Source organism: Ictalurus punctatus, chromosome 29, assembly GCF_001660625.3.
Source record: "Ictalurus punctatus breed USDA103 chromosome 29, Coco_2.0, whole genome shotgun sequence".
Taxonomy (NCBI): Eukaryota; Metazoa; Chordata; class Actinopteri; order Siluriformes; family Ictaluridae; genus Ictalurus; species Ictalurus punctatus.
In genome coordinates, this window is record NC_030444.2 from 15,398,535 (window position 1) to 15,421,716 (window position 23,182).

Consider the following 23,182-nt stretch of genomic DNA (forward strand, 5'->3'; position numbering starts at 1 on the left):
GACTCGGGAGAGGCTCCAGTATTTCCTCCATTTCTAAATTTTGCGCATCGAGGGACATTGATCATTTTGATTACGCACGGTCAGGCAGAGATGGTGTGGATGTAGTCGTTCCAGCAGTTACTGTTTGTGGCCTTGTGTACGGTATAAAGATGATGATTGGGATGTTGAGAGCTTCGGGATACAGCTTGGGTGAAAGAGCTGTGAGGCACAAATTACCCTCAATACACTCAGATGCGAAGAGAGGGATCTGCTCGCTAAAAGAATCCCCATGTCTATTCCGCTGAGTATTCCGGTCACAAACTGGACCAAAATGAAAAGCTCGTGGGTTTTGGAATGACGCAAGTTGTTGTCTCTGATGGTTTCAGTGGGAAACTTTTGGGATTTTATGTAATGCGGATCAAGAATAATCTTATCATTTATGACGAGGTGTACCTACAGAGTCACCTGCTTGAGCCATGGCCTTTTTGAGCTAAGAGTTTTATTTATGTCTGTATCAACAAGATCATTTTCGGGCCTTTCGCACTAACGTCAATAGGCACTAATTCATTCAAAATCAGTCAAGACACAACCACGCTGCTGAAAGAAAGTGGGTAGAAATCAACTCGCGAATAAACTGCCCAGTTAAGTACACATTGTGTGTATTGGTCAAAAATGTTTTTTTTGGACATTGATGACCCCTTTTGGAAGTACTGTGTCTCTGCCATTGCATCAAACTGCTGCATGGTTGGGCTACAGAATTTCATCCATGCCTGGAATACACATACAATCCCATCCAAAGGCACACCTGATGCTCTTTTTGCAGCCCATCTCAGAACCTCTCAGATCCCACCTCAGTTCTTTCCACCTGCTGAGGATTTTGCAGCTGACTACATTAGGAATGGAACCGCCTATTCAGGAACAGAGACAGAGACGGTTGTTCCCATGGATACTGTACATGGCACTGAGCTACACAAATAAACTCAGCTGGCTTTTATGAATTTATGCCCCTACGCATATACAAAAATGTGATACAGACAAACAAAAATTACTTGGCCAGATGCCACTACTGAACCAGAACATATTATATACTCTGTCGTGCTTAATTTCCTCTACGTATGTTAATCCTACTATAACAGCAGTTCAGTCAATACTGATACATTCCTGGATGGCCACAGAGCTGCAGAGTTTAGCTTTAACCCTAAGCAAATGCACCTGATTCAGCTATAAATCAGAATATGATCTGAAAACTACAGTGTGTTGGAGCAGGTTTGGAACTAAACTCTTCAGGGCTGTGGCCCTCTAGGAACTGAATTTTGCACCCCTGGATTACATGGCATTTCTATATTTAGATCGGAAATATACTCCTATTCCTGTGGTTCCTGCAAATGGATCTTTTGATCTGTCTATATCTATATATTTACATAAAAGATTTCCTCAACATGTGTCTTTACATTAGATTTTACAACCAGAACTGCAACTGAGACAGGCTTACAGGTACAGACATTATTGTTTATGGCATTTTATTTATCTTTATTTATGTATCTGACATCATTAGCACCCCCCCATATAAATGTGTGTGTGTGTATATATATATGACACTGCACTAAAGTTTTTTATAAACACCTAAAAATTAATTACTGATGATTAATAATAACTAGCTTTTAATGAATCCTTAATTTATTTACAATTAATTTCATCTGGGATGTCTTCTTGTGTTTGGTCGATAACTTCTAACAACATTAAATACAGGAGATTGGATCATTCTAGAGGAAGTAGAGATTGAGTCAACAGGACCGAGTGTGCGCGTGCACTCGCAGTATCTGTGCGAGAGCAGAGAGAATGTCGAAAGCGCCCCGAGTTTTGTGCGAAAGTGAAGGAACTCCGCCTGGGAAGAGATTCGCGCTCGCGCATTAATATCCAGTCTCGTGTTACAATAATACGCTCTGGACGATTTTAATAACAATATCGCGATAGAAACTGCCTGAGAAGAACTATAAAGAAGAGAAGAATGTCGTGTCTGAAAGCTGTCCGTTCCCACTGTCTGATGTATAGTGTAGCGCAGGCGATCAATTAATGCATGATCAGACGTGCCATAGACCTATACATAACACTACAGCATTCTGGGTAAATACATCCACACCCCAACACCCCGCTCCAAGTTACATACTAGTGCTGCATTGTGCATAAACCTGCTCCAGGTGTTTGTGATCATGTGACTTGGTGAGTGACGTGAACATGAGCAGTGCTGATGGATGCTGTAGTCCCGCAAGCTTATCGGCTCTAACCTGACACCTGATCATGATCATGATGGAAAGCTTGATTAGAGAATCATTTACAAAGTTGCACAAATAAATCACTTTGTATTTGATACTTACAGACTTTTATTTTGTCCTTCAGATTGTGATTTTTTTTCTGACTCCTCAGCTGTCCGTCCATCATGAAGCTGAATCTGTTTCTCCTGTTTCTCACTGGTGAGAGCATTTTTATAAACCACTCATTAATATTACACACATTAATATTGCACTTACCTCTAACCCTATTTATATCTGATTTTACTAAACTGTAAATAAACAATAGCTTTATATTACTCTGCCTTTATCATTTGCTGTCTCTTTTTATTTTTCAATTTCTAACTTTCTCTATTTTACTGACTTCAGCACAAGTTTAGCAATTTATTTATTTTACTCACGTATTTTTATTTTATTTTTTTTACTCTTACAAAACTGTCACAAACTACTATAATTCTTTGACTTATTTATATTTGTTTTAGCTAAACTGTTCATGTATGGTCTACTGGTAGTTTCAGCACTTACTGAAATCATTTCAAATAATTATCACTAATTTCATGAGAAATTATAAAATTATAAATATAAGTAGTTTGGAAATTAAAGACATAACATTTAATTGATAAACTTTGTAAAATAAATAATAAAACTGATTTGATGAAGAGGCTGGTAGATGAGATGAAGCCCACCAGAGGCAGTTCCTCCCTGGACCACTAGAGGGCACACACTCACTGTGTCGAACTTCTTCTTCTGTTGTTTCCCTATTTCCTGTTATGATCAGTCACACCGGTGTTATATTTCTTATTAGACTTCTTATTTAAGTTCCCTGTGTTCCCTCTTTTTTTGTCAGTGCATTAAGTTTGAGTTCGTGTTTGTGCTTTTGTGATTAGTGAGATTTTGGTTATTGTATCGTGTTTAGTTTTAGGGTTTTCGCACACAATAAGATTTTCATTTAAATTTATTCAGTTCTCTGCATGCAGATTTATTTTATATGCCATGTGCACTGAACTGAACTGAACTGAACTGCAGGATTGAATTGTTCATTATACATTGCTAATTCTTTAATTTAGCCATTAGGATTATCTATATTCAGATATTCACCAGTTAAAGTTTACTGTGTGTTTCATGAAATATAATATCACCAGCAGGTCTGGTCCCAGTCACTGTATCCGTCCTGAGAACCGTCCCTCACAATTATAACCTGATGATGACACCGGTGACCTGGCCTGTTGCACAGAGTTACTGCAGGGTGATGTTCACTGACCTGGCAACAATCCTGAGTGATACTGATTGGCTACAATTTGAGAAAGAAGCAGCAAGCAAAGGTCTGACAACATCTACCTGGGTCGGATTGTACAATGACTTCAATAGCTGGCGCTGGTCCTTAAACCATCTCCCACTGACGAGTGTCACTTATACCAGTTGGATCAGTGCAGAGCCTAATAATCTTGGTGGAAATCAAGCATGTGCTATAATAGATACATCTGGTAAATGGCGGGATAGATCATTTACAGACCTAAACCCCTTCATATGCTACAATGGTGAGTCAATATCCTGATGTTAATTTGCCTAGTCTTGGTTTGATGGCTGGTTTTTCACATTTTGGGTTGTATCTTGGTATCATATTGTCTGTGAGACAGAGATGTGACTTTTGTTTATTTATTTTTCACAGCTAATTTCAGTGGTGCTGCCAGGTTCATCGGCATCAGTAGTCCTCTGTTGACCTGGCCTCAAGCTCAAACTTACTGCCGAACACATCACACAGACTTGGCCAGCTCTCTTAACAGTTCAGACAACGACATGTTAAGGCAGGTGAGTAGTATCCAGGGTGAGTCCTGGATTGGTCTTTACAGAGACACTTGGAAGTGGTCAGACGGGACCAACGCTTCAAACATCCCATGGGCTCCTGGACAACCTGATAATGCTGGGGGTTACGAGGACTGTGCAGTGGTTAATAACGGACTGTTCTACGATGAACAATGCACCAACCTGCACTATTTCTTCTGTAACACCAGTGAGTCTTCTGTTTTCTCTTATTCTAATATCACATCAAAAATGAATTATTTACTTAAGTTTTGACTTTACGTCATTTTCCGTTTCTTGTTTGGGAAAAAAAGCATTTTTGAAAATGTTTAGATGCCAAAAGAAGGAAGTGAAAATAAAATGCTATGATATAATAATAATAATAATAATAATAATAATAATAATAATAATAATAAAAAATGCTCCTTTTTATGCTTATAAACACCTTCATCTACAATTTGTTGGTGTTCAGTGCCTTCTGGGTAAACTGTCTCTCAGAAATTTACCGCTATATCGAGCAAACTTCCCTTGAGATAATAAAGTAAAGGGATGGTTGATGAGAGCTCATTAAAATATTTGAATGCAGCAGAAAGTAGCTCACAGTTCACGAGCAAATGACGGCACAAGAAGACGAAAGGAGATGAAGTTCAAATTAAACACAATTTGTTCTCATTTGGTGCAAAAAGTCATTTAGAAATATGACTGAAATTTTACTGTATAAAAATATAAATATACCATAAACAAAATGATAACGTAATCAAATCTAACACATAAAGGAGTGTCTGTGCAATTAATGTTCATTTAAGATTGAACTCGTTAAGCCATATATCATAATATTCATTCAGACGGTGCAGTGTCCTGAAGAGGAAAAACTTTACATTATGGAGAAATTAAAGCGTGCATGTGTGTGTGTGTGTGTGTGTGTGTGTGTGTGTGTGTGTGTGTGTGTGTGTGTGTGTGTGTGTGTGTGTGTGTGTTCCACAGTTTACCCAGCGAGGAGTCAGATAATCAGACTGCAGGTGAAGTCTGATGGGAGTGTGTTTGATCCTGCTGTGCAGTCGTCCATTTTAGATCAGGTGAGTCACATGATGTCTGTGAAATTTGGAGAAACCCATATTAGCATTTCTTACTCTCAAATTTCTTTTATTCTCAAGAATTTTGCTCCTTTTATTATTTCTTGTCTTCTCGGTGACACGTATTCCTTTTCTTTTTGGCTTGAGTAATTAAATCCTGATTCTGATCCTCAGATCAAACAGAAACTGGAGGAAAAAGGCATGTTGGAGAACACCACAGTGACCTGGAAGGTGCAGCCAGATGGAAACATCTTCCACAAGAAAAAGGATGATCTGTAACGTCTAAACGCTCACCTTCAAGTCTAGCAGATTCCAAACTGACTGAAATGTTATTTAACCTACAACATTTAAGCTTTAATCAGTAGGCAGTGTCAGAGGACAAGATTAGCCAGAAGTAGAGGAATAAACGTATTTAATTGCTCTGATTGGAACACGCCCACTTTGACTTTGCAGCTGAAATTTTAAAGTCAGATTTCACTGCAACTTTTTAATATTGAACATGTTCAGCTTTTGCTGCAAGAGGCCACTGAACACAGTGATGAGGAGAAAGTCAGAGAGGGTATGTTCAATACTGGGTTTAATGCATCAGTGTGTTGTAGTAAAGAATAATTCTTATATAGAATATAGTGAATGTAACAGAACCTGTAAATACACTGTGTGTACTCTGAACAGTCATATATAATGCACTTGCCACTATTACTGTCATTTATTTCTTCCACATCTACAGTTATAAATATATACTCATTTCTTGTATTGTTTCTATTTTCTGTGTCTAAAGGCATTAAAAATATACATTAATATCATCAATAAACAATTTTAAATATAAACCTCTTGTAACTATTTTGTAGTCAGAATGTCATGTGCCAGTATGTAAGGGAAGTTACGACGGATACATGTGTAGTAAAAGACGTTTAATAGAGAGAGACAGGCAGACAAATCCAAATCATGATACAAGACCGTGGTCAAAACAGGCAATGGGTCAAGCGATCTACAAACAGGCGTAAACTGGGCATGGCTAGAATCCAAAACGAGAAACAAAGTCAATCACCATGAATCGAAACGAGGAACAACTTGGTAACAAGAATACACTCAAAACTACGCAGTCATGGTGTTCAAAAAGTCTCTTTTATAGTGTGGAGTGAGTGTGCGATTGACAACAGGGGTGTGTGTAGTGTAGTCCATGTTTGTAGGCCGCAGTGCAGGATGGGAAATGCAGTCACGGGTTTACTGTGACATGACAAAGAATTAGAAAGGTATTATATAAAATGTAATTCCACAGATAATATTAACTGCAATACTTATATTGACCAGAAGTCGGCAGTAGAACAATCAGTAACACAAACAAAACTGGAGGTGCTACAGATCCAAACACCAGATTTATTTCATTAGTAAAAATATACTTTCATGTAGACACATGCACTGAAAATCCTATTAGAACAATCATCATGACCACCATGACAGGTAAAGATCCTCCTACTTGTTCGTCTGAGCAGGTGATGAAGTTTGCATGTGACTGCTTCCACTCTGCCTTGCTTCGTTTCCTATGTAAAACAGGACTCTTTATTCAAATAGTCACAATGCACTTCTCCTAAAAATGTAAGGTGTGTAAGAATTTAGCCCTGACCTGTTTCTGCCCTTTAATACATCATGTAGATCTTCCTTTATGATTATAATATTCTGTAGTTCCTTTCTAGATCCATCATTTTACAATAATTATGATTAAGATTCCTCTACAGTTTTCCTGTGTCTTCACAAAGGGTTAGATTTTATCTCGCTGCCCAAAAATGCTGCCTCCAAGTTACCAAGAAGAGGCAGTGATGATTTTATAAAGCAGCCATGATAATATCGTGTATGCTGAGTGTTGGATCTGATTATTGACACATGGCTGTTCCTCACTAAAGGCAACCTGATGAACTCCTTCACCTCCTTTCTGTGCTGAAATTTGAGGAGGATGGGTCAGTGTGTGGTTTTGTTTAAATAAGCAGTCTGGAGTCTAAGGTAAAGTTAAAGTCAAATGGAAATCTTTGTTTGTGCTGATCTTAAAATCTTAAATCTTAATTTATTGAGTCATTTAAGTCATTAAATATCCACATACACACATGCACACATATACATTACACACACACACATATATATATATATATATATATATATATATATATATATATATATATATATATGATAGATAGATAGATAGATAGATATACACACACACACACACACACACACACACGGCCTATGTATGTATAAACAGAGCTACAGCAAACAGATTATGGTGCATGTATTTATTTATGACAATGTTAATATTACGACTGTTATTCTCATAACAACATATACAGTAACAAGTAAAAACACTTATCTTGGGGTTCGTGTTACATTTCTCACATCCTGTGATCCGCTGTGTCCCTTAAAAGTTGAAAACGCACAGTGGATAGCTAACAATTACGTGAATGCGACTATTTAATGTGATTTGTTGTTTGGTTTTTACCTTGTTACTTCAACTGTATTGTTAAAATAAAAAAGACAGTCGGCAAAAACCGGCACAAACGATTGATACTATTTCGGGTTAATTTGGAGCATGTGGGGGGGCTGGGTGACCCCAGAATGACCTTTGAATATTCTTTTAATATCTCCAGAATTGAAGCAGCACAAACAACATTTTTTACCACACAAACGATTGAGAATATTTTGCTGACATTTTGCGTTGGTGTGGGGGCAACTTCACGCAGGAGGATGGGTCAGTGTTTGGTTTTGTTTAAACAAGCAGTCTGGAGTCTAAGGTAAAGTTAAAGTCAAATGGAAATCAGTCTGCGTCACCCATGTTGTAATTTCTCCATATTAAGAAGAGGACAGGTGAAGTAAGCAGATTTGTAGAGAGTTGTGTACAAGCAGTGAAGATCTAAAACGGAGCTACTGAAGAAACACCAGCCTTCAGAGTTTTATATTACAGGTATGCGCTGTAGAAATACAGAGATTATGTGCATGAACAGTCTCTTAAGTAGTGTTTTGTGATTGGGAACAGGTGTGTGTGATTAGTCCTGTGTTCCATTGGGAGTTGTAGTCCTCGGCCATGTTTGTAGTTCTTGGTGCATTATGGGAAATTGAGCTGATAGTTTGCTTTGACATGACAATACCATTAATCTGTGAAACTGCTAGTTATTTATAATCCTGTAGAATTTAATATTGGTGCATCCAGAGTGTGAACTTGGACGTCTCTAAAACAGCCCACAAGTAAACTGTATCCAGAAAACCTCTAGAGATGGTCTGTATGGTATGTGTGTGGTTCGTTTTGTCGTCCAAGACAGGAAGAATAGATTTTTTGAATAAATTTTACTAGCAAACATGCTCCTCTGAGGTTGCGTTCAGCTGTAAGACAAGCCCTCACATTTGCTTCTACAAAGAACTTCATATTTAACCTGGAGAAAAAGTCACCAGTCTACACAGCACAATCCAGGAAATGTTTAACATTATGAAGCCAGAGCTACGCACATTCAATCCTAATCCTACTTTTGTAGATCTGCATCTGGGACGAGGCCTGTTGCTGATATTTTATTGCATGATATGCACCGTAAAGCTACGCTGGTGAATATACAGCATGAATATGGCTAAGTTAAAGACGTCTATACTTTTTACAATCCAATCGTGTAATTCAGCCTGGCGTGCAGGAAATTATGGGCTACTTCAGCCTGCACTGACCCTGCTAGCTCACAAAGTTAAACTATGAACTATGAGATACTGTACATCAATTAGACCTACAATTCTTTTTTTCCACCCATGATCCTTATAAATTCTTATAAAAAGAGAAAAGTTGATGGACAGAAGCTTCAGAGTTTTCTGTTGAGACACTTCTCCGAACTGTCACGCTTGTTTATATTGTCAGGTGTGTTTTGTTTTGATTCATGTCCTGTCTCCCCCCGTGTCCTGTCATGGGTTGTCTCTCTGCTTGTGTTTCCTGATTATTCACACCTGTTTTCAGTTTTGTGTGAGTTGTGTATGTGTTTTGCAGGAAATTTTGGGCTACTTCAGCCTGCACTGGCCCTGCTAGCTCACAAACTTAAACTATGAACTTAATTAAGCAGATCTGACTTGTATTTTTAGAGAAATAACATAGCGGAACTCACGGAGACTGGATTCAGAAGAAGCAGGTTTATTCATCAGTCAGCAAGACAGCAAAATGAACCCAGCTGGGCCCAGGGTTACACGCTCCGCTCAGAAAGTGGAACATGCAACAAGAAACAATCGTTTACAGTGTGTCATATACAATTAAAGCATCCATGTACCTTTAGGGAGTACCCTTATCTTAGCTCGCACCTTTTCTCTTACGTCTTATCTGACGGGCCGTTGAGTTTGTTCTAGTGAAAACTTTTGCCTGCACAAGTGGACGTCATTAACAGCGTCATAGTAATAAAAAGCCAATATCTGTTTTCTTTATTATTTACTAAACTTGGGAGGCCTCCTCTTATCTCCTACCAGCGTGAAGACTGAACCCCCCCCCCCCCCCCCCCCCCGCATCTCTCTCGTCAAGCCATGGGTAAGTACAACCTTTCCTTATCTATCCTCCCTGTTGCGCTCTGTCCAGCCCTATGTATATTTTATATGCGTATATATATATATATGCATATTTACGTATTTTGATATCTCTTATTCCTAGATGTATGATCCAGACCCATTGACCCTGGTTCTTCTAAACAGAACCCTGGATCTTCCTTTAAAAGGAAAACGGCGACAGTTCCCTCCCAGAGCCCCTTCACTGGGCCCCTTCTCAAACGGCGTAAAGTGGATTCTGGCACTCAAACATGTTTAACGTACTGCCTTTCAGGAAAAGAGAACGGAGGCATCCACACAGACACGCATCACTGGTCCCCCCAAGGAGAGGAATTAACCCATCCACTCAAACTTCTGTTTTGGTGCCATTCATAAAGAAAAGATATTCAGATGCGGCTGTCCAAACGTACTACAGAATGTCATGTGGTACGCAAACTCCCCAGATCCCTACTGCTTCTAAGGCACCCAGGCCACCCGAATCCCCTGGCCGTGAAGAGGGAAACCATGCATCCCCGAGATCTTATGTAAAACCCATGATTCTTAAAAAGTAATTCTTTTATGTGTTTTAATTCAATTACATGAAGTTTTCCAAACTCTTTTTCTGTGTGTGTGTGTGTGTGTGTGTGTGTGTGTGTGTGTGTGTGTGTGTGTGTGTGTGTGTGGGCGTGTCCATTTTACATACCCTTTAGTGTGTGACATTATAAATTATTTAATAAATATCAGGATTTATGCACTGAATAAATTCACTTTTTGCTCGAGTAAAATGTATTAAATTTATATAATTGTTTTGATACAGAAATAATTTAGCTTTAGGACAAAAGTAAAGTTCTTTTCAGAGGCCAGGTCTCCTTGTCTTGGAGCGGTGATTTACATCCAAGTGACAATTTGCATGAATTTGTTTTTACCTCAGAAGCTTCAAGTTCCAGATAAACACAATGCAAATGAAAGTTCAGAGGAAAGGAACTTCAAGACATGACTAAGCATTCTCCTTCCCAATGGTGAAATCATTTAGATGACGGAATGTTTTAAAATAATGAATTGGTTAAATCATGTAATTTTATTATAAATATATTTATTTATATTCTTAGTTATAACCTACTGTTAGATTTTAACCTTATCTAACTTTCTTGCTTATTTAGTGATATGATTTTTGCCCTGTATTTGATCATTTCTGTGACATCTTTAGTGCAATACAAAAGCTGCACAGTTTGGACAGCACGTCTTTCATGATGGACTCCATGTGGGTTAAGTGGAAATTCTGAATTGTCTCTGCACCTTTATGTCATCAAGGAACCAAATGCAAATGAAACTTTCACAAGGGGAAAGGATCATTTACTGAGCTATAGGAAGAGAAAATTCATGTAAACTCAAACATTTCGACTTTTGGGGGGGGGGGGGGGGGGGGGGGGCAAACTTATATGTTGTTCCATTGAACAGGCTGCCATCATCCCATACTTTAAACATCCCACTGCACAACATTAAATCCATCATTAAAAATGAGAGGAATACGGCTTAACCTTGACTATGAAAAGAGAGGGGATTAGTCAGAGAAACAAGCAAGAGGCCAAGAGTAAGTCTGAAGGAGCTGGAGAGATCCAGATCTCTGATGGGAGCAGCTGTTCCCGTATATTCCCAACTACAGCTTGGAAATGCCATAAAACGCCTTCAGTTCCAGGCTGTAACACTAGAAGTTGTGATAAAGGAACTCCAAAAGAAATCTAATGTTGATTTAAGTAATTGGAAAAGCAGGATCAGGTCACACAGATCTGAAACTAAGACTCAAACATCAGCATAAAACATGCTATTCTTATTGTCAAAGTCACGATCAGTTTATAATCCTTATTACTACAGTGCAGTCAGTGTGTCTGTACCTTCTGTGTAGATCTACTCTCAACTTGAGGCCTGTTTCTCTGCTGAGATCAGAGGTCTTGTACTGGCCGTACTGTACATGGTAAGTGTTTCTTCATTTCTAACAGAATATTCACTATTTAAATGTGACATGAAGGAAAATAACAGCAGCAGTGCTGCAATCTTTTATATTTAAACTATAAATCTCTAGTTTTGCAGTTCATTTTTCTCCTGGAATGATGGAATAATGAGGGTTAGGATGGATGCAATTGCAGTTACGAGCTTTAATAAAGATTATAATATCCAGAGAGCAAGGCAAAAGACATGAAAAAAGACCTGCAGCGGTCAGGTGATCAGGCTAGAGCAGGTAAGGCAGAAATCAACACCAGAACAGACAAAACATAATCTACAGGTTTAATAATCTACAGAGATTATGTGAATGAACCGTCTCTTAAGTAGTGTTTTGAGATTGTCTGTGTGATTGGGAACAGGTGTGTGCGATTAATCTTCAGGAGACGGTGTGGTGTCTGTGTTCCATTGGGAGTTGTAGTCATCAGCCTTGTTTGTAGTTCAAGTTCAAGTGGTTTTGTCATTTCAGCCACATGCAGTTGGTACAGTACACAGTGAAACAAAACATGTTCCTCTAGGGCCATGGTGCTACACAAAACAACACACTAAACCACATGAGACACAGAACTAATAAGATCCACAAACATTCTACATAAAGTGCACATGGAAACGTGTGCTAACGACACAGGACAGAGTTAGTGTGGAAGTGTCTGATATAACAGGTAGTGCAGAAGATAGGAGCCAAGAAGTAACAATATCATTTAAGAATGGTATAAATGTAAACATAACACACTAAGACTGATTATTCAGCAGCTTAGCTTATAAAAAATATGAACATAGCAGTTATTGTGGCAGCAGCCAGGTAAAGTGTATATAAAGTGTCTATAGTGACAATAAATTAGATACTATATTTTTCTAATACAGTAGCAGCAAAAAATGCAACAGTGTCAGTGCAGGAATGTGCAAATATCTCAATGGGAGTTGGATGGTGTTCAGTTCAGAGAGAGAGAGAGAGAGAGTGAGAGAGAGAGAGAGAGAGAGAGAGAGAGAGAGTGTGTGTGTGTGTGTGTGTGCGTATATCAGTCCAGTCTCTGAGTATTGAGGAGTCTGATGGCTTGGGGGAACAAGCTGTTACACAGTCTGGTTTTGAGGGCCCGAAAGCTTCGGTACCTTTTTCCAGACGGCAGGAGGGTGAAGAGTGTTTGTGAGGAGTGTGTGTGTGGGGACTGTGAGGGGTGTGTGGGGTCCTCCACAATGCTGGTGGCTTTGCAGATGCAGCGTGTGGTGTAAATGTCTGTGATGGGGAGAGAGAGCCCAATGATCTTCTCAGCTGTCTTCACTATCCGCTGCAGGGTCTTGCAATCCGATGAGGAGCAATTTATGAACCAGACAGTGATGCAGCTGTTCAAGATGCTCTCAGTAGTTCCTCTGTTGGACGTGGTGAGGATGAGGGGTGGGAGATGGGCTTTCTTCAGCCTTCGCAGAAAGGAGAGATGCTGCTAGGCTTTCTTGGCTATGGAGCTGGTGTTGAGGGACCAGGTAAGGTTCTCCGTCAGGTGAACACCAAGGAATTTGATGCTCTTGACAATCTCCACGGAGGAGCCATCGATGTTCAGTGGAGAGTGGTCACTCCATGCTCTCCTGAGGTTAACAACCATGTCTTTTGTTTTGTCCACATTCAGAAACAGGTTGTTGGTTCTGCACCAGTCTGTTAGCTGCTGCACCTCCTCTCTGTATGCTGACTCGTTGTTCTTGCTGATGAGACCCACCGCAGTCGTGTCATCGGCGAACTTGATGATGTGATTGGAGCTGTGCATTGCTGCACAGTCGTGAGTCAGCAGAGTGAAGAGCAGTGGACTGAGCACACAGCTCTGGGGGGCTCCAGTGCTCGGCGTGGTGGTGCTGGAGATGTCGTTCCCAATCCGGACTGATGGAGGTCTCCCAGTCAAGAAGTCCAGGATCCAGTTGCAGAGGGAGGAGTTAAAGCGCAGCAGGTTCAGATTTCCAATCAGGTGCTGAGGAATGATTGTGTTGAATGCTGAACTGAAGTCTATTCGTGGTGCATTATGGGAAATTGAGCTGATAGTTTGCTTTGACATGACAATACCATTAATCTGTGAAACTGCTAGTTATTTATAATCCTGTAGAATTTAATATTGGTGCATCCAGAGTGTGAACTTGGACGTCTCTAAAACAGCCCACAAGTAAACTGTATCCAGAAAACCTCTAGAGATGGTCTGTATGGTATGTGTGTGGTTCGTTTTGTCGTCCAAGACAGGAAGAATAGATTTTTTGAATAAATTTTACTAGCAAACATGCTCCTCTGAGGTTGCGTTCAGCTGTAAGACAAGCCCTCACATTTGCTTCTACAAAGAACTTCATATTTAACCTGGAGAAAAAGTCACCAGTCTACACAGCACAATCCAGGAAATGTTTATCATTATGAACTTGTGGCTCCACAAAGCCAGAGCTACGCACATTCAATCCTAATCCTACTTTTGTAGATCTGCATCTGGGACGAGGCCTGTTGCTGATATTTTATTGCATGATATGCACCGTAAAGCTACGCTGGTGAATATACAGCATGAATATGGCTAAGTTAAAGACGTCTATACTTTTTACAATCCAATCGTGTAATTCAGCCTGGCGTGCAGGAAATTTTGGGCTACTTCAGCCTGCACTGACCCTGCTAGCTCACAAAGTTAAACTATGAACTATGAGATACTGTACATCAATTAGACCTACAATTCTTTTTTTCCACCCATGATCCTTATAAATTCTTATAAAAAGAGAAAAGTTGATGGACAGAAGCTTCAGAGTTTTCTGTTGAGACACTTCTCCGAACTGTCACGCTTGTTTATATTGTCAGGTGTGTTTTGTTTTGATTCATGTCCTGTCTCCCCCCGTGTCCTGTCATGGGTTGTCTCTCTGCTTGTGTTTCCTGATTATTCACACCTGTTTTCAGTTTTGTGTGAGTTGTGTATGTGTTTTGCAGGAAATTTTGGGCTACTTCAGCCTGCACTGGCCCTGCTAGCTCACAAACTTAAACTATGAACTTAATTAAGCAGATCTGACTTGTATTTTTAGAGAAATAACATAGCGGAACTCACGGAGACTGGATTCAGAAGAAGCAGGTTTATTCATCAGTCAGCAAGACAGCAAAATGAACCCAGCTGGGCCCAGGGTTACACGCTCCGCTCAGAAAGTGGAACATGCAACAAGAAACAATCGTTTACAGTGTGTCATATACAATTAAAGCATCCATGTACCTTTAGGGAGTACCCTTATCTTAGCTCGCACCTTTTCTCTTACGTCTTATCTGACGGGCCGTTGAGTTTGTTCTAGTGAAAACTTTTGCCTGCACAAGTGGACGTCATTAACAGCGTCATAGTAATAAAAAGCCAATATCTGTTTTCTTTATTATTTACTAAACTTGGGAGGCCTCCTCTTATCTCCTACCAGCGTGAAGACTGAACCCCCCCCCCCCCCCCCCGCATCTCTCTCGTCAAGCCATGGGTAAGTACAACCTTTCCTTATCTATCCTCCCTGTTGCGCTCTGTCCAGCCCTATGTATATTTTATATGCGTATATATATATATATGCATATTTACGTATTTTGATATCTCTTATTCCTAGATGTACGATCCAGACCCATTGACCCTGGTTCTTCTAAACAGAACCCTGGATCTTCCTTTAAAAGGAAAACGGCGACAGTTCCCTCCCAGACCCCCTTCACCGGGCCCCTTCTCAAACGGCGTAAAGTGGATTCTGGCACTCAAACATGTTTAACGTACTGCCTTTCAGGAAAAGAGAACGGAGGCATCCACACAGACACGCATCACTGGTCCCCCCAAGGAGAGGAATTAACCCATCCACTCAAACTTCTGTTTTGGTGCCATTCATAAAGAAAAGATATTCAGATGCGGCTGTCCAAACGTACTACAGAATGTCATGTGGTACGCAAACTCCCCAGATCCCTACTGCTTCTAAGGCACCCAGGCCACCCGAATCCCCTGGCCGTGAAGAGGAAAACCATGCATCCCCGAGATCTTATGTAAAACCCATGATTGTTAAAAAGTAATTCTTTTATGTGTTTTAATTCAATTACATGAAGTTTTCCAAACTCCTTTTCTGTGTGTGTGTGTGTGTGTGTGTGTGTGCGTGTCTATTTTACATACGCACGACTTGTCTTACCTATCCCTGCAGGCTCACCTCGCTCGGGCCCCTTCGACACTTAGTTTTTTCAGCTCTAGAAAAAGGAGGGTCTTTTCCTTTTTAATTTCTCCATTTTCCTTTTCAATCTAATATAATTTCCCAACAGGTGTTCCAGTACTGCAGGAGTCTGCTCATGTATTCTTTTACTTAATTATACGAACGTGAAACTTGGTGAGTTAAGAGTTAGTTAAGTGCTGAGTGCTATGCTAAGCTAATACAGCAATGATGCCGCATGTTACATTACTTGGTCATTTTGGATACACGCAGGTATTTGATTAATTATTCATTATTATTAATTATTTTATTAATTAATTGTACAGTTTTGCAGACATGAATGGCTGAGAGGATCAGGAGGAGCTTCTTCCTTCAGGCCATCAGACTCAGACATCAGTGATTATATTATACTCATTTAAAAGAAAGCATTTTGCTGTAAATAAATGCTACACACTGAAGTTCCTCAGCGCTCCAACTGGCAGTACTACTGTTCCGACCTTTGTTTTCACTCTTTCAAACAGTTATTTATAATATATAATTATAATTTAGGCTTTTTTTCTACTGTTTCTGTCTCCTTTTCTCTCCTCGCTTTGGCTGTGTGCATCTGCGCAGTAATATATATATATATATATATATATATATATATATATATATATATATATATATATATATATATATATATATATATATATATATATAAATAAAACCCTCTCCCGCTGTCACCTGTCAATCAAGGCGGGATCTAGGTGCAGAATGGTGTTAATTGGTCGAAATTATCTACATGAAACATTTTAACTGGTTCAAATAACGTATTTGAAAGTATAGTGGTTTACATTCTGCTTTATTTTTTAATTAATCTACATGGTTTTAAATCCGGTTTAAAATATTTATTTATTTACATTTTCTAGTGGGCTACACAAAGTATTATCAGCAAGTGTGGGGATTAAAATGAGCGTAATCCAAGTACAGTAAAGAATTAAGTAAGGGAAAGCATCTGGAGGTTGACTAAGAGCAATCAGTCAGTATTTCCATGTTGTAGTTTTTTAAATATCAGACTCGTACCCTAGGGAAATCAGGTCTCCACACTGTAAATTCCTGACGTTCCGAAAGGTTTGCATAAGAAATCTGAAATGTGAAGATGTTCCTACCCAGATACGATTTACAGAACATCACTTGCAGCAAAGATCAGAAACGTACAGAGCTACTGAAGAAGCAACAGCCTTCAAATCTTCCCTTCACAGGTATGAAGTGTTTCACTTGTTTTTACGTGCATGGGGAAAAGCATATCCTGTAAGATATTGATGATAAAACACTGCACAGTCTCTGAAGTGATCAGGAGTCCTGTATGAACATTTCTCTACATTAAAAATGAGTCGTATGCAGACGCCGTGATTTACGGTAAAAATGTGAGACTCGGTTGGACGATTATTGTGTTGTATATTTGATACTTTATATTATTTATACTTTCTAAATATTCATTATATTCTATTTCAGTCCTAAAGTTATGTCTCTGGCAGATTAAGATACACTGAGATTATGGCGATATTAGCATAAAAATATTTCTATTATTTAAACGATTATTATTGTGGGATTTTTCCTTTTAAGGTCTTAGACTTCATGAATGAATTGTTGCTTCTCTTCTTGTTTGCATTCTACTGGCAAATAATTTAGATTCTTTTAAAAATAAATGTGTGAAACAAGCAAAATGATCTCGCGATAAAATAATCCAATTTCTAATAAAGAGGGATTATTAGTTGAATTTATTCAAGATATTTTTGCAGTGCTTTTTTCTTTTGCTAATAAATGAATTTATTTAAGATGGGATCACTATCTCTCGTTTTACATTCTCATGTTTTCACTATAAAAGGACTAACAAGGTATTGAACAGACTTCATGGTCAGGATTGCTGTAGGATTTGAGGCAATGTGAAAAATATCGCATTTTAAATCATCTCTTTTTCCATAATAAGCATAACAGCATGTCATTGCTATTCGCCATTACTGGTGGAAATATTGTTTTTGTTGTCTTTTCTTTCTTATTATTGTCTTCTTTCTCTCTACTAATTCTCTGTTTTGTTCTTCTGTTCCTTCTCATCTATGTTTTCTACTTATTGTTACTCGAGGTGGACGGGGATGGGGATGGGGGTTAAAGAGGAAGTTTGGGATGCACTGAATTTACTTCATTAGTGTATCGGTTCCATGTGAGTGAACGGAGTTACATTAACACAGTTTGTTTTCAAACAAATTTTAAGTGAAAGGATTGTATTCGTGGGGCGCCGGTGGCTTAGTGGTTAGCACGTTCGCCTCCAGAATCCGGGGTTCGATTCCCACCGTGGCCCTGTGTGTCCGGAGTTTGTACGTTCTCCCCGTGCTGCGGGGGTTAACTCCGGGTACTCCGGTTTCCTCCCCCAAAGACATGCATGGTAGGCTGTTGTGTGAGTGTGTATGTGATTGTGCCCTGTGATGGATTGGCATCCTGTCCAGGGTGTACCCCGCCTTGTGCCCGATGCTCCCTGGGATAGGCTCCAGGTTCACCGTGACCCTGAAGAAGGAGTAAGCGGTAGAAGATGGATGGATGTTCAAACATCCAACATGATTTGATCATGTACTTTCAAAGCACTGAATAGAATCAAACTCTGTGCCATCACCCAAACTGACCATCAAACCTGGGCCACTGGATTTCTGAGAGAGCTACATGAACACTACATGAATTACACTAACGCTACATAATTCAATCTAGTAATTACAAACTTTTTAATAATAAGTTTACTATAAGAACTAAATCACATCCTTAGTATTTTATGTAAAGTATATGTAATATGTTCTCTTAAATCTGACTGAGCACATATTCCCATTTTCAGTGTATCTTCTGTATTCCAAACACACTAGTACTCAACCTCGACGTCCAAACGTCCAACTGGTCTCACCTGTTGAAGAATAGTGATCATGTTATTCCTTAAAACCAAATTCAAAACCATTTCAATTCAATAAGAGCGTTTCACAGTGAGTAAGATCCAGGGTTCTACCCATGTTGAGAAATACAATCAGACTTTTATATTCAGAACATAAAATAAATCCCTTGGCGTGCACTGATAAACTTATTGAATGATTTTATTTTATTTGTAAGTAAATGTAAACATTGTTGTGTTTCTTATTAACAAAGCGCCAGTAATCTTCCCTGTATCAGAGAATAAACTCCAGCGTTCATTTATTCTGGTATGATCATTTACATCACGTGACAGACTGTGGTCGGTCTCTTCCCGTGTCATCAGACGGTCTCTTCCTGTCCAGAACTACGACGAGGCTCTTAATTCTTATTTCATTAAGTCATGGTGGTTTGGAGAAGGAAACGAGTGCAGAGTATTTTATTTAGAGTGAAACTCATGTGAACAAAGACTAGGACTATGTACAGTAACATAAACACAAACAAGACAAGACATGGAATAAACATGAACATGGCATGGATCAGAAAATCAACCACAACAACCTTACTTACAACAGACACTAGACCGAGCGCTATACAGATGTGAGTTAAATACTAGTGCTGCATTGTGCATAAACCTGCTCCAGGTGTTTGTGATCATGTGACTTGGTGAGTGACGTGAACATGAGCAGTGCTGATGGATGCTGTAGTCCCGCAAGCTTATCGGCTCTAACCTGACACCTGATCATGATCATGATGGAAAGCTTGATTAGAGAATCATTTACAAAGTTGCACAAATAAATCACTTTGTATTTGATACTTACAGACTTTTATTTTGTCCTTCAGATTGTGATTTTTTTTCCGACTCCTCAGCTGTCCGTCCATCATGAAGCTGAATCTGTTTCTCCTGTTTCTCACTGGTGAGAGCATTTTTATAAACCACTCATTAATATTACACACATTAATATTGCATTTACCTCTAACCCTATTTATATCTGATTTTACTAAACTGTAAATAAACAATAACTTTATATTACTCTGCCTTTATCATTTGCTGTCTCTTTATATTTTATTTTACTGACTTTACTTAAAATAAATAATAAAACTGATTTGATGAAGAGGCTGGTAGATGAGATGAAGCCCACCAGAGGCAGTTCCTCCCTGGACCACTAGAGGGCACTGACACTCACTGTGTCGAACTTCTTCTTCTGTTGTTTCCCCATTTCCTGTTATGATCAGTCACACCGGTGTTATATTTCTTATTAGACTTCTTATTTAAGTTCCCTGTGTTCCCTCTTTGTTTGTCGTGAATTAAGTTTGAGTTCGTGTTTGTGTTTTTGTGATTAGTGAGATTTTGGTTATTGTTTGCCCCGTGTTTAGATTTTGTTCTTTCAAGTTTTAACTTAGCGCCTTGTTTTACACTTTAAGTTTTCTCTGTTTTGGTTTTGTTTCTTTGTTGTTGTTGTTTTTTGTCCCTAATAAACATGTTCTGCACCTTCCATCCATCTCTACAAATATCCTAATTATACTCTGCTCTGACAGCCACTACTCGACTCACAATGCACTTATGGCAGCTTTATATGAAGTCTAACTTGCAAATAAATGATTTAAAATACTGTAGAACATCTGAGGTCAGACTGAAAAATGAACAGAGACTCACAAAAATCCAGACTTTTCCATTCCAGAGTCCAGTGTGTAGTATAATGTTGTACAAATTAAAACATTTGTATTAAAGTAATTAAGCATTAGCTGGACACAATGAGATTTTCATTTAAATTTATTCAGTTCTCTGCATGCAGATTTATTTTATATGCCATGTGCACTGAACTGAACTGCAGGATGGAATTGTTCATTATACATTGCTAATTCTTTAATTTAGCCATTAGGATTATCTATATTCAGATATTCACCAGTTAAAGTTTACTGTGTGTTTCATAAAATATATCATCACCAGCAGGTCTGGTCCCAGTCACTGTATCCGTCCTGAGAACCGTCCCTCACAATTATAACCTGATGATGACACCGGTGACCTGGCCTGTTGCACAGAATTACTGCAGGGTGATGTACACTGACCTGGCAACCATCCTAAGTGATACTGATTGGCTACGATTTGAGAAAGAAGCAGCAAGCAAAGGTCTGGCAACATCTGCCTGGGTCGGATTGTACAATGACATCAATAGCTGGCGCTGGTCCTTAAACCATCTCCCACTGAAGAATGTTACTTATACCAAATGGAGAACTGGTCAGCCTGATAATCGTCTTGGAAAACAAGCATGTGTTCTAATAGGTTACTATAATTCATGGTGGGATGAACCATGTACACAACTAAGACCCTTCATATGCTACAATGGTGAGTCAATATCCTGATGTTAATTTGCCTAGTCTTGGTTTGATGGCTGGTTTTTCACATTTTGGGTTGTATCTTGGTATCATATTGTCTGTGAGACAGAGACGTGACTTTTGTTTATTTATTTTTTCACAGCTAATTTCAGTGGTGCTGCCAGGTTCATCGGCATCAGAAGTCCTCTGCTGACCTGGCCTCAAGCGCAAACTTACTGCCGAACACATCACACAGACTTGGCCAGCTCTCTTAACAGTTCAGACAATGACATGTTAGTGCAGGTGAAGAATATCCAGGGTTATTCCTGGATTGGGCTTTACAGAGACACTTGGAAGTGGTCAGACGGGACCAACGCTTCAAACATCCCATGGGCTCCTGGACAACCTAATAATTATTGGGGCCGTGAGAACTGTGCAGTGGTTAATAACGGACTGTTCTACGATGTACGATGCACCAACCTGAACTATTTCTTCTGTCACACCAGTGAGTCTTCTGTTTTCTCTTATTCTAATATCACATCAAAAATGAATTATTTACTTAAGTTTTGACTTTACATCATTTTCTGTATCTTGTTTGGGAAAAAAAAACATTTTTGAAAATCTTTAGATGCCAAAAGAAGGAAATGAAAATAAAATGATATGATATAATAATAATAATAATAATAATAATAATAATAATAATAATAATAAATGCTCCTTTTTATGCTTATAAACACCTTCATGTACAATTTGTTGGTGTTCAGTGGCTTCTGGGTAAACTGTCTCTCAGAAATTTACCGCTATATCGAGCAAACTTCCCTTGAGATAATAAAGTAAAGGGATGGTTGATGAGAGCTCATTAAAATATTTGAATGCAGCAGAAAGTAGCTCACAGTTCACGAGCAAATGACGGCACAAGAAGACGAAAGGAGATGAAGTTCAAATTAAACACAATTTGTTCTCATTTGGTGCAAAAAGTCATTTAGAAATATGACTGAAATTTTACTGTATAAAAATATAAATATACCATAAACAAAATGATAACGTAATCAAATCTAACACATAAAGGAGTGTCTGTGCAATTAATGTTCATTTAAGATTGAACTCGTTAAGCCATATATCATAATATTCATTCAGACGGTGCAGTGTCCTGAAGAGGGAAAACTTTACATTATGGAGAAATTAAAGCGTGTGTGTGTGTGTGTGTGTGTGTGTGTGTGTGTGTGTGTTCCACAGTTTACCCAGCGAGGAGTCAGATAATGAGACTGCAGGTGAAGTCTGATGGGAGTGTGTTTGATCCTGCTGTGCAGTCGTCCATTTTAGATCAGGTGAGTCACATGATGTCTGTGAAATTTGGAGAAACCCATATTAGCATTTCTTACTCTCAAATTTCTTTCATTCTCAAGAATTTTGCTCCTTTTATTATTTCTTGTCTTCTCAGTGACACGTATTCCTTTTCTTTTTGGCTTGAGTAATTAAATCCTGATTCTGATCCTCAGATCAAACAGAAACTGGAGGAAAAAGGCATGTTGGAGAACACCACAGTGACCTGGAAGGTGCAGCCAGATGGAAACATCTTCCACTAGAAAAAGGATGATCTGTAACGTCTAAACGCTCACCTTCAAGTCGAGCAGATTCCAAACTGACTGAAATGTTATTTAACCTACAACATTTCAGCTTTAATCAGTAGGCAGCGTCAGAGGACAAGATTAGCCAGAAGTAGAGGAATAAACGTATTTAATTGCTCTGATTGGAACACGCCCACTTTGACTTTGCAGCTGAAATTTTAAAGTCAGATTTCACTGCAACATTTTAATATTGAACATGTTCCGCTTTTGCTGCAAGAGGCCACTGAACACAGTGATAAGGAGAAAGTCAGAGAGGGTATGTTCAATACTGGGTTTAATGCATCAGTGTGTTGTAGTAAAGAATAATTCTTATAGAGAATATAGTGAATGTAACAGAACCTGTAAATACACTGTGTGTACTCTGAACAGTCATATATAATGCACTTGCCACTATTACTGTCATTTATTTCTTCCACATCTACAGTTATAAATATATACTCATTTCTTGTATTTTATTTCTTTTTTCTGTATCTAAAGGCATTAATAACATACATTAATATCA

General features: G+C 38.8%; 2 protein-coding genes and 1 long non-coding RNA gene across 5 annotated transcripts in view; 2 read left to right on the top strand and 1 right to left on the bottom strand.

The window, feature by feature from the left end:
* The window catches only part of LOC108261750 (uncharacterized), a 34,287-nt gene that overhangs the window by 6,034 nt on the left and 5,071 nt on the right, over positions 1–23,182 (bottom strand). Inside the window, exon 3 of one of the 2 annotated variants that reach the window (XR_008393794.1) lies at positions 22,273–22,396. The exons of the other annotated variant lie outside the window; for it this stretch is intronic. This is a non-coding gene — a long non-coding RNA (uncharacterized LOC108261750). Of the gene's footprint in view, positions 1–22,272; positions 22,397–23,182 lie in introns of those variants that run through there. 2 annotated transcript variants of the gene reach the window in all.
* On the top strand, positions 3,067–5,963 carry LOC108261204 (macrophage mannose receptor 1). The gene is made up of 4 exons (XM_053677593.1): positions 3,067–3,805; positions 3,937–4,278; positions 5,052–5,143; positions 5,315–5,963. Exons 1-4 carry the CDS (start codon positions 3,469–3,471, stop codon positions 5,417–5,419), a joined length of 876 nt encoding a protein of 291 aa, XP_053533568.1. The 5' UTR covers positions 3,067–3,468; the 3' UTR covers positions 5,420–5,963.
* On the top strand, positions 20,527–23,153 carry LOC108262192 (putative C-type lectin domain family 20 member A). Of its 2 annotated transcripts, XM_053677592.1 has the most exons (4): positions 20,529–21,083; positions 21,216–21,557; positions 22,289–22,380; positions 22,552–23,153. In XM_053677592.1, the coding sequence occupies exons 1-4, from the start codon at positions 20,747–20,749 to the stop codon at positions 22,636–22,638; spliced, it is 858 nt and encodes a 285-aa protein (XP_053533567.1). In that variant the 5' UTR covers positions 20,529–20,746; the 3' UTR covers positions 22,639–23,153. The 2 variants fall into 2 exon arrangements, with proteins under 2 accessions (XP_053533566.1, XP_053533567.1); XM_053677591.1 differs by lacking the exon at positions 22,552–23,153 and having other exon boundaries at positions 20,527–21,083; positions 22,289–22,542.

Bases quoted from the DNA above. Each gene is read 5' to 3' on its own strand.
- LOC108261204 (XM_053677593.1), top strand. From the start codon at position 3,469: ATGATGACACCGGTGACCTGGCCTGTTGCACAGAGTTACTGCAGGGTG. The intron at 3,806-3,936 runs GTGAGTCAATAT...TATTTTTCACAG, and splicing joins CCCCTTCATATGCTACAATG to CTAATTTCAGTGGTGCTGCC. The intron at 5,144-5,314 runs GTGAGTCACATG...TCTGATCCTCAG, and splicing joins AGTCGTCCATTTTAGATCAG to ATCAAACAGAAACTGGAGGA.
- LOC108262192 (XM_053677591.1), top strand. From the start codon at position 20,747: ATGATGACACCGGTGACCTGGCCTGTTGCACAGAATTACTGCAGGGTG. The intron at 21,084-21,215 runs GTGAGTCAATAT...ATTTTTTCACAG, and splicing joins ACCCTTCATATGCTACAATG to CTAATTTCAGTGGTGCTGCC. The intron at 21,558-22,288 runs GTGAGTCTTCTG...TGTGTTCCACAG, and splicing joins CTATTTCTTCTGTCACACCA to TTTACCCAGCGAGGAGTCAG.